The following is an 11,639-nucleotide window of genomic DNA, read 5'->3' on the forward strand; positions in this document are numbered from 1 at the left end:
CTTGTATTATAGTCACTCTCACTCAGAAACAAGAGTACATGTATTGTTGTAACAATTATAGATTGTTAAATTATTAGAATCATGAACGATAAAGGTTAATTGACTACATTTACCAGAATGCATTGTATTGAAGTAAATACAGCAGAGTCATGGCAGTTTGGGCAGAATCGACGCTGGGCAGAAAGAAGGGACTTTTTCTCAAATTATTGTATAAATATGGTCTTTAAAATGTATTTAACGTTTTTATTTTTGGACACAGTTGTTTTCAGTTGTGTGGTTTAGTGCCATGTGTATTACTCAGGGAATACACGTATAATGTGTGTCATTGTATCATTATATTACAGCATAATACTGACTAACCAAAGAAAAACATTTAGCCTACTAGAGTATTTAATTTACACCACTATTTCTTTCTGGCAGCTTTAGTATACACATAAAAACAATTACAAATCTACAATCTAAAAGCATCTATACGTTCAATAAATACATTTAATGCAGTGGAAAAGGAGTAGTTATTGATGATGATACATGTTATTTGTGCAATGCAATTTTTTTAATGATTGTATTATTGTTTGTGGTAATTATGAGTATTTAATAAGTGGAAACAACACTAACAGCCGTTATACTTGTCATGTACTCTTGTCTTGTGTTTATATTTAGTTTTATAATCCCTCAATTTCACTGTGTTTTTTGAGCCTGCAAAATAAAGATCTTCATGTCGTCATAGCGACCATAAACCTAAACATCATAACATGCACTTCTTGTAATTGACCACAGGGGGGCGTTGTTTCCCCATGCGCCAGCAGTAACCCGCAACCTATGTCCGCAACACATAATGATAACATAACAGAAACACTAGTGACCCTTGTTTAAATAGGATAGTGTTGTGTGTTGATAACACATGTACAGCCAGAGGGCGGTGTAATGAATAATATCTTTCATTCATTCATTAAATGTTTGAATAAATAATCGTTTGATTATGTTTGAGGTTATTTTATCTCTTTATGTTTTAATTTAAAACAAAAATGTTCTTTAATATTTTTTTATTTTGTTCTTAAAACTATTTTGTGTTTATTATTTTTATGGTCATTATTTATTTTTTTAATTACACTTTCTTAATTGTCTTTTTCTTTCCATTTTTATGAATTTAATTGTATGGTCATTTCATGTTATTTTGATTTGTTTGTGTATTTTAATTCTGGTTTTCTCATTCATTTACATTCATATGTTTCTTTATATTATTTTCTGTATTTTCTATATTTTTTCTAGAATTTAATTTAGTTATTTTATTTACATTTAATTCCTCTAAATGTGTCTTTTTATTTTTTGTATTTAACCATGTTTTTCATGACTTAGCAGAGTTCCCAGAACTTCATGCGATCATTTACTGTTAGCACCGCATCACCCCCTTACATCACTTCACTGCACATCCGCGGAGTAAAACAGACCCTGTTTTAAACGCATGTTTTTGCTGCTTTTAACCTCAAATCTAGCCCAAAAGATTACTCTTGATCACATAGACATTTTTGAATTAAATTATCACGATGCCATTTAACCACTAACTAATCTTTTTGGGGATTGCATCGCTCACAGAAAGTTGCCCATGTGTGCGGATGTAGAAACAAACGGAGTATTAAATGTCTGGAAGCAGCTGTTTGAGTTGATTCACTCTGAGACAACGCAGCGTTAACAAGTGTAGTTTTTAACTTCGTAATTGAGAGAATTATACATATAAACTCTTGCATTGTTGGATAAATAAATCCACAAGGACGATTTAATATTCACTCACTGAAACATCTGGACATCTTTTTTTCACATCTGCACAACTTTATTCCAGGAGTCATAACGGTGAGTTGCTCATGATGACGGGAATAATTAATCACCAGATTCATCTAGAAAGTATGCCGAATTTAACCCTGTTATTAGTTCATATACTGCACATACACTTTATTTTGTTAGCTGATACTTAAAACTGTTTTTTAGAGTATTAAGCTACATTTTCGTGTTTTTACAGCAGATTCTTGCGTCTCGGAACCTGTCATACTTATTGTTATTGTTGACATTTTTTAACAAGTATTTTGTTATTGTTTTTTCAAGCCGAATTGTAGAATGAACTCTATTGATAACTGATCTTTGCATGTGAGTCTTATTTTATAGTTATAACCTTTAATATTAACACAATTAACCCTTAATTTAGTGTTTCTTGAAGGGAGTTTTGTGTCGCTACTGTACTGTCAACTTTAATCTAGAGTTGTATTTCTTTTGACGCTCTGCAATGAGATAATTAATCACCACATCAATCTAAAGAGTATGCCGAATTTAATCTGCTATTAGTTTATACACTAAACATACACTTTATTTAGTTAGCTGTAACTTAAAACTGTAATTTTAGAGTATTAAGTTAGATGTTCAGGTTTTTACAGGAGATTCTTGCGTCTCGGAACCTGTCATACTAAATGTTGTTGTTGACCTATTTTCTAAAAGTGTTTTTTAGTTGTTTTCTAAAGCCGAATTGTAGAATGAACTCTATTTATAATTAATATTTGTATATGAGTCTTATTCTATAGTTTTAACCTTACATTTTTACATAATACACTCTTAATTTGCTGTTTCTTGAAGGGAGTTTTGTGTTGTTAATTTTTGTTACTTATTCTGATTCAAATGCTGTTTTCAGCCCCTCAATGGGTTAATAGGGAGAATATCTCAAAACGTTCTTAAATATACCCACAGATTAACCTTAAAGGACCTCTATGATACTGTTCTTCATCAGTATATCACAGGTCTCAGATATATATCTAGAGCCTGTCTCTGATTGGCTGAAACACCAGACAGATCATTGCAGCATTACCCATAATCCCCTCTGTTTCAGCCCTGTTTCAAAAGTGCTGATTCTGTGTCTGTTACTTTAGATGAAAATAAGGAGAAGAGGGGACACATGTGGATGTAGAAGAGACATGAAGAAGAGGGGACACATGTTGATGTAGAAGAGACATGGAGAAGAGGGGACACATGTTGATGTAGAAGAGACATGGAGAAGAGGGGACACATGTTGATGTAGAAGAGACACGAAGAAGAGGGGACACATGTTGATGTAGAAGAGACATGAAGAAGAGGGGACACATGTTGATGAAGAAGAGACATGGAGAAGAGGGGACACATGTTGATGTAGAAGAGACATGGAGAAGAGGGGACACATGTTGATGTAGAAGAGACATGGAGAAGAGGGGACACATAGTGATGTAGAAGAGACATGGAGAAGAGGAGACACATGTTGATGTAGAAGAGACATGAAGAAGAGGGGACACATGTTGATGTAGAAGAGACATGAAGAAGAAGGGACACATGTTGATGTAGAAGAGACATGAAGAAGAAGGGACACATGTTGATGTAGAAGAGACATGAAGAAGAGGGGACACATGTTGATGTAGAAGAGACATGAAGAAGAGGGGACACATGTTGATGTAGAAGAGACATGGAGAAGAGGGGACACATGTTGATGTAGAAGAGACATGAAGAAGAGGGGACACATGTTGATGTAGAAGAGACATGAAGAAGAGGGGACACATGTTGATGTAGAAGAGACATGAAGAAGAGGGGACACATGTTGATGTAGAGGAGACATGAAGAAGAGGGGACACATGTTGATGTAGAAGAGACATGAAGAAGAGGGGACACATGTTGATGTAGAAGAGACATGAAGAAGAGGGGACACATGTTGATGTAGAAGAGACATGAAGAAGAGGGGACACATGTTGAGACATGAAGAAGAGGGGACACATGTTGATATAGAAGAGACATGAAGAAGAGGGGACACATATTGATGTAGAAGAGACATGGAGAAGAGGGGACACATGTTGAGACATGAAGAAGAGGGGACACATGTTGATGTAGAAGAGACATGAAGAAGAGGGGACACATGTTGATGTAGAAGAGACATGAAGAAGAGGGGACACATGTTGATGTAGAAGAGACATGGAGAAGAGGGGACACATGTTGAGACATGAAGAAGAGGGGACACATGCTGATATAGAAGAGACATGAAGAAGAGGGGACACATGTTGATGTAGAAGAGACATGAAGAAGAGGGGACACATGTTGATGTAGAAGAGACATGAAGAAGAGGGGACACATGTTGAGACATGAAGAAGAGGGGACACATGTTGATGTAGAAGAGACATGAAGAAGAGGGGACACATGTTGAGACATGAAGAAGAGGGGACACATGTTGATATAGAAGAGACATGAAGAAGAGGGAACACATATTGATGTAGAAGAGACATGGAGAAGAGGGGACACATGTTGAGACATGAAGAAGAGGGGACACATGTTGATGTAGAAGAGACATGGAGAAGAGGGGACACATGTTGATGTAGAAGAGACATGAAGAAGAGGGGACACATGTTGATGTAGAAGAGACATGGAGAAGAGGGGACACATGTTGAGACATGAAGAAGAGGGGACACATGTTGATATAGAAGAGACATGAAGAAGTAGATTTTGCATATTTGGTGCACTTCTAAATAATACATTCAATGCAGCTTGTTGAATAAAATACAATAAGTGTGTTAATGTTTGAATTAGAACTCTAACTTCCTGTTTTATGTCCTCTCATGCAGAGGCCATAATGCCGCCGGTGCTGCCGATGTTTCGAGGAAACTACGACTACGACTACGACACGGTGCAGCCCTACTTCCTGGACGGTGAGGAGAAAGAAGTGGAGGACTTTTACGGAGAGGACATATGGAAGAAGTTTGAGTTACTTCCTACTCCTCCACTGTCTCCCAGAAGGAGACCCTCGCTGTCCGACGTCTGTCTGAACGCCGCCGATCACCTGGAGGCCGTCACTGAACTTCTGGATGACGACCGAGACACTTTCCTGCAGTCTTTCATCATCCAGGACTGCATGTGGAGCAGCAGCTTCTCCGCCGCTAACAAGCTGGAGCAGGCGGTGTCCGAGAGGCTGGCGGCGCTCAAGAATCACCGCGAATCCTCTACTACGACCAGCAAGGAGTCTAACAGCAGGGGGTCTGACTCTAACAGCAGGGGGTCTGACTCTAACAGCAGGGGGTCTGACTCTAACAGCAGGGGGTCTGACAGCAGGGGGTCTGACTCTAACAGCAGGGGGTCTGACAGCAGGGGCTCTGACTCTAACATCAATGAGTCTGACATTAGAGGGTCTGACAGCAGGGAGTCTAATAACTGCATCGATCCCTCCGAGGTGTTTCCCTTCAAACCGCTGACAGAGAAGGAGGCTCCATCAGAACCGTGTCTGGAGACCCCGCCTCTCAGCAGCAGCGACAGCGAATCAGGTGAGCAGCATGCTTTTATTTTGAAAGAGTTATACTCAATAGTCAAGGTGTTTTCACGACAGACGCAAAGCACTTTTTTTGCGTGGTGTAATTACATATAAAGTCGATGCAGAGATGCGAATAGACGCGTATTAGCCCCTAATGTTGGGCTATAAAGGAACTACAGCACGGTCACATGACTTCACGTCACCACCGCTAAGCTAAAGGAGGCTAATGTTGGGCTATAAAGGAACTACAGCAGGGTCACATGACTTCACGTCACCACCGCTAAGCTAAAGGTGGCTAATGTTGGGCTATAAAGGAACTACAGCACGGTCACATGACTTCACGTCACCACCGCTAAGCTAAAGGAGGCTAATGTTGGGCTATAAAGGAACTACAGCAGGGTCACATGACTTCACGTCACCACCGCTAAGCTAAAGAAGGCTAATGTTGGGCTATAAAGGAACTACAGCACGGTCACATGACTTCACGTCACCACCGCTAAGCTAAAGGAGGCTAATGTTGGGCTATAAAGGAACTACAGCACGGTCACATGACTTCACGTCACCACTGCTAAGCTAAAGGAGGCTAATGTTAGGCTTGATGGCGTTTAGTCGTCTCACTTAGACGCTTGTTAGCAACCTCAGTTTCTAAATCCACCAGTGATATATTTATTGACGTATTTTATGTCCTAGGATAAAACGTTAAAATCTCTTCAGCTCGTAGTGTTTTATTGCAATGCTCTAACTCCAGAATATTTTCCTTAATTTTTCCCAGAAGACGAAGAAGAGGAGGAGGAAGAGGAGGAAGTGGAGGAGGAAGAGGACGAAGTGGAGGAGGAAGAGATTGACGTGGTGACGGTGGAGAGGCGAAAACCATCACAGCGTTCGAACCCTTCGATCCTGAAACGCTGTAACGTTGACATCCAGCAGCACAACTACGCCGCCCCACAACCCCCCCGACATCCTGTCTCCAAACTGGGTCAGTCAGAGGGTCTGCGGCCCCCCACACTAGTGTTTCTTTATTATTCTGTCATTCGTTTCCCAACTGTAATTAAGATCTTGTTCTGTGGTCTTCTTATTGTCTATTTTCTCTTTTGTTGATTTGCATTTGGAACCGAGGTAATCCCAAAGTAACTGAAAGTAATCCGGTTCCTTTTATCTTCGTCTGTTATCAGCCGACGCCGGCGACGATCTTCACGCCCGGCGACGGACTCACAACGTCCTGGAGAGGAATCGTCGTAACGATCTGAAGAGAAGCTTCTCGGCTCTGAGGGAAGAGACGCCGGCCGTCGCCAACAACGTGAAGGCAGCGAAGGTTTTGATCCTGAAAACAGCGACGGAGTTCATCTGTGAGCTGAGGGAGGAGGAGGGGAGGTTCATGAGAGAGGAGGAGGCGCAGAGGAGGAGGAACAGGAAGCTGAGACACACACTGCAGACACTCAGGACTTCACCGTGACCGAAAACTGGACATTTTATACTTAACACGTTAGCATTTTGCAGCTAAGGGGTGCCTTCATTATGGATTCATCATCACACACACACACACACACACACACACACACACACACACACACACACACACACACACACACACACACACACACACACACACACACACACACACACACACACACACACACACACACACACACACACACACACACACACACACACACACATTCCATTTGTGTGTGTAATAAAATGGAAAGTTATATATCTGTTATCTTAAACCTCAGTCTGACTCATTGTGTGTGTGTGTGTGTGTGTGTGTGTGTGTGTGTGTGTGTGTGTGTGTGTGTGTGTGTGTGTGTGTGTGTGTGTGTGTGTGTGTGTGTGTGTGTGTGTGTGTGTGTGTGTGTGTGTGTGTGTGTGTGTGTGTGTGTGTGTGTGTGTGTGTGTGTGTGTGTGTGTGTGTGTGTGTGTGTGTGTGTGTGTGTGTGTGTGTGTGTGTGTGTGTGTGTGTGTGTGTGTGTCAGATATGCTTCCCGGGAGTCACTAACTTCCAAGGTGTGTGTTATTTGATAACCTTATTTCCTCATCAGTGTTTTTTATTTAAAAGCATGTGACGCAGGTGCTCCCAGCTGATCATGAATATATATATTAGTTATATAATATGTGTCTGTTTATTTAAAGAATAACTCTCCCTGTTGGTGTTGGGGTTGTTGTGTTTTGTATTCACCATTTGTTTAAAAACTGTTTTTATATTTGTGTTCAGCACGAGAGGAAGTGCATTAAAAGCCCTTTCAAAATGGAGGTCCTGTTTCAGTAACACATGTTGTCTTATTTGTTTTTGTCTTTGCATTTATTTTCAGGGTCATAATTATTTTGTGTACCTCTAGTGACATGTTTCCATTCATATACTTCAATATATAACAAAGATAAATACAGTAAGATAAGAAGTACTTTATCGATAGGTGAGAGACAGACAGGTGAGAGACAGACAGGTGAGAGAGAGACAGGTGAGAGAGAGACAGAAGAGAGACAGACAGGTGAGAGACAGACAGGTGAGAGAGAGAGACAGGTGAGAGACAGACAGGTGAGAGACAGACAGGTGAGAGAGAGACAGACAGTTGAGAGATGGACAGGTGAGAGGGAGACAGTTGAGAGACAGACAGGTGAGAGACAGACACGTGAGAGAGAGACAGGTGGGAGACAGACAGGTGAGAGAGAGACAGGTGGGAGACAGACAAGTGAGAAACGGACAGGTGAGAGAGAGATGGGTGAGAGAGAGACATGTGGGAGACAGACAGGTGAGAGAGAGACAGGTGAGAGAGAGACAGGTGGGAGACAGACAGGTGAGAGAGAGACAGGTGAGAGACAGACAGGTGACTGTACAGTATTGTACATTAGAGAAACTAAAAGACTAGAAATAAACAATCCAAAATGTAAACATCTCAAATAGAAATAAAATAGCATTAAAAAAGTAGAAATGTTGAAATACAAATGTACAGTAACTACGCAGTGCAATAATATTAATAAAGATATTGAACACAGTTATTGCTTGGAAAGTACAGTGTCATATAGAAATGGAAAATAATGGGATTGTTTACAACAAGCAGAGATTTACCAGAAACGTGGGTATCACTTCACAATAAGACTTCCCTTATGAAGTATTCATAAAGGGTTCATAAATAGGTTATGGATTAGGTTGTAAACACTTTATTAATCATTAAGAACCATTTATAAACCAGTTCTAACATAGTTTTCACATATCAACACAGGCTCAGTATTTGGCAAGATGACTAAGCCTTATATTGGCTACTTAGCAGGGCCGGCCCTAGACTTTTGAGGGCACTAAGCGAACTGTGGCTTGGGGGCACCCCTCGCTCTAGCGCGTTCTCACTACACACAACACGGAACCAACTTTTGTCTTATGATGTTAGCATAAGCACACATATTGTATAAATAAGCATGTACACACCGTGGACCTAACCTCCTCTAGGGGGGTCCGGGGGCATGCTCCCCCGGGAAGATTAAAAAATATATATATTGACGTTAAAAGCATCAATCTGGTGCACTTTGGGAGCAAAATTAAGAGATCTATGGATACATCTCTCAACACCCATATGAAACAGAACTGTAAGCAGATCACTCCCCTTTTAAACTGTATTCTTGTTTTGTCATATAGTATTTCATAACTATTTTTCATTTATTCTCTCTGGCTGTCCATCTCATAATGTTCACATAGAAACTAGTTGTCAATAGGAATATCATTCAGAAGAATTATAATTTCATGCAAAAATCTGTCGCAAAAGAGGTTGCACATTTAAAGTCAGGTGTTGTTATGGCAACGTCAGTGGCCAAACAGCCACATGTACTGCTGCAAATACGTTCAAACATGCTGTCGACACGTAAAGCAGTGGCGACTATGCCACCATTTCAGCTGACTTTTTCACATAACATCCATATATTTCAGTGCTAGGTTGATGCTTAGCTAAGCTAACTATGAAACACTTTCACTGACAGGACTCAGGATCAACTGTGTACTGTAAGGTAGCTTCTAGCTTCATGTCGAACAGTAAGTCAACATTTCCCAGAGAGCTTTCTATGAAATCACCAGGTAACGCTAAAGAACATTAAATTTAGATTATATGACAAAGTTTTTATTTAATATATCTGGCTAGCTATAGCTACTTGCTAACGGTTTAGCTTACCCCCGCGATTCAAAGTAACGGCAACATAGCTGTAATTTATGCTTTGCTTACATGTTCGCATAACTTGGAAGTTTACTGACATGTACATACCTTGTTTACCTGGCTCAAGTGGTGGCTCTGGGGTTGTTGTGTGAACCACCACTCGAGAAAGACTGACAGTTTATTTTAAACATTGTCACAGCTCACAGGATAGTTACCTGTCAGCCAATAAGACAGATGTTTATTTCCATTCAATTCTCTGGTTGGTCTGGTGTCTTGCCTCTGTTGCATTCACTGAACACGGGAAATTACAATCCTGCCGTCCTCTCTAGTGTCATGATGAGGTTCAGGTAATGCTTATGTCGCTTAATGGGTCGTGCCGGCTCTGCTACTTAGCTTACTTCATCTTCTTCATCAACACAGGCTCACTATTTGGCAAGATGACTAAGCCTTATATTGGCTACTTAGCTTACTTCGTCTTTTTCATCAGCCAGCCTCCTTGGTATCTGTTGTTCACTGAGTTGATTCCCCCCCCCCCCCCCTCCTTCCATCTCGATGTTTCTTGGCATCTCTTTATGACCATTTATTTATGAGTTACTAACATGTATAACTGCCAAAAGGGAGCCTTATTGTAACGTGTACAACACATCACCATTTATTAATGAGTTACTACCATTTATAATTTGTTTAAGTTATATTACGCCTTAAAGTGATGCATAAATTAGGGCGTGGTCACATTGAGTGACAGGTCTGTCCAGTGACTGCTGTTGTTAGCTTCCTGTCTCTCTGCTAGCAGCCCCGTGAAGCTACAGGGGCTCTGCCTGCTCAGCTCATCCGGAGAACATAACTTGAACTCGGCCGTGTTTGTTGTGCTGTTGCCTTGTGGACTATTCTTCATGCTTATATCGGACTATTGTGACTCGCTCCGCATTTAAAACAGACGGTGCATGAATGCGGTTTTGCGGTAAATTAAATATGATTACTTTATTTATGTGTTGCTTATGTTTTTAGTCAGCTAACGTTAATGAATGTTAAGGCTTGGGTTAGCATGTAAGCAAGTTGTAGCTACATCTTTGCTAACAATGCTAATCGTAGCCTCCAAGTTAAAACATAATAGAGAAGTGGGATAATGTAGAACAAACGGCTTCTGTTTGAGGTTGGTAAAATAAGGTCATCCTTGTAAGTTAGAGATATTTTATTAGGTAGGTAACTTTATGCATTGATAAGGTTAATTTAAATTCGCTATGATCGATTATGTAGACAAGCTAACGTCAAAGCAGTGTTGAAGAGCGGTGTAGTGTATGTCAAATCAACCTCACAATAAGATGTGTGTATATTACAAAGATTAATGTCATGTTTCAAGATGATTACTTAGATATTACAATATGGTTTGTTGAGCTGGAGTTCATTAAACGTCAAAGTCATATCTGAAGAACGAACCCAAACCATGTTCTTTTCATTAATTGTATTACCACATTGGTATCAAACAAATAGTAAGCATTGGTAATACCAATGCTGATAAAGTAAACTATTTTATTTGAGTTTTTGTGTCTGGGAGAAGGTACTGTACCCAGTTCCTATGTTCGGCAGTTATAGACTGGGCTTTCTTGTACAAGAGAATACAAATCAATATGGACCAGTACTGTATAATGATCCTTAACTTATGTTACACAATGCACCTAATAAACAAGTATGGCATTTTCAAACATGATGTGCAACCATTGTTACTGTAATTTGTGTGCATTTTCTTGTTAACTAAGATGATGTTATGATTTATTTTTTGTTGGTATGCACGTGGTCGCTTTGGACATAGGAAGGAACAAATGGGTCTTCGGAATGATGGGAGTTAAAGACAAAAGGCGGAGACTAGTGTTGAATCTAGTGGAGACACGATCAAGATGCCACCTTGTCCCTCTGATTAGACGGCATGTTAAGTCAGGAAGTAGCATTATTAGTGATGGAGGCATACAGGAGAGTGCTGAGTAACATGGGGTACAACCACTACACCATAAACCACAGCAGGTGGTGAACCCCCAGACGGCAGTCATACCCAACATATAGAAAGAGCTTGGTCGACCGTCAAAGGACATGTCCGTAGACTGAGAGGAAACCGCCCAGAGAGTTTGTTGGAGGAACACCTCAAGGGTCTTGAAGGGTCATCTCAGTGATTTGTTTCACACTTTACAATAAGGCTCCCCGTTGGCAACTATAAA

The 11,639-nt window shown here is 40.4% G+C and overlaps 1 protein-coding gene across 1 annotated transcript; it reads left to right on the forward strand.

Moving 5' to 3' along the window:
- Positions 1 to 1,649: 1,649 nt before the first annotated feature.
- On the forward strand, positions 1,650 to 7,546 carry LOC307018663 (transcriptional regulator Myc-1-like). The gene is made up of 4 exons (XM_079649010.1): positions 1,650 to 1,848; positions 4,617 to 5,309; positions 6,069 to 6,272; positions 6,469 to 7,546. Exons 2-4 carry the CDS (start codon positions 4,625 to 4,627, stop codon positions 6,747 to 6,749), a joined length of 1,170 nt encoding a protein of 389 aa, XP_079505136.1. The 5' UTR covers positions 1,650 to 1,848; positions 4,617 to 4,624; the 3' UTR covers positions 6,750 to 7,546.
- Positions 7,547 to 11,639: the final 4,093 nt, after the last annotated feature.

The sequence above is a fragment of the Notothenia rossii genome, assembly GCF_949606895.1.
Source record: "Notothenia rossii genome assembly, chromosome: 9".
NCBI lineage: Eukaryota > Metazoa > Chordata > Actinopteri > Perciformes > Nototheniidae > Notothenia > Notothenia rossii.

Bases quoted from the DNA above. Each gene is read 5' to 3' on its own strand.
- LOC307018663 (XM_079649010.1), top strand. From the start codon at position 4,625: ATGCCGCCGGTGCTGCCGATGTTTCGAGGAAACTACGACTACGACTAC. The intron at 5,310-6,068 runs GTGAGCAGCATG...AATTTTTCCCAG, and splicing joins CAGCAGCGACAGCGAATCAG to AAGACGAAGAAGAGGAGGAG. The intron at 6,273-6,468 runs GTCAGTCAGAGG...GTCTGTTATCAG, and splicing joins ACATCCTGTCTCCAAACTGG to CCGACGCCGGCGACGATCTT.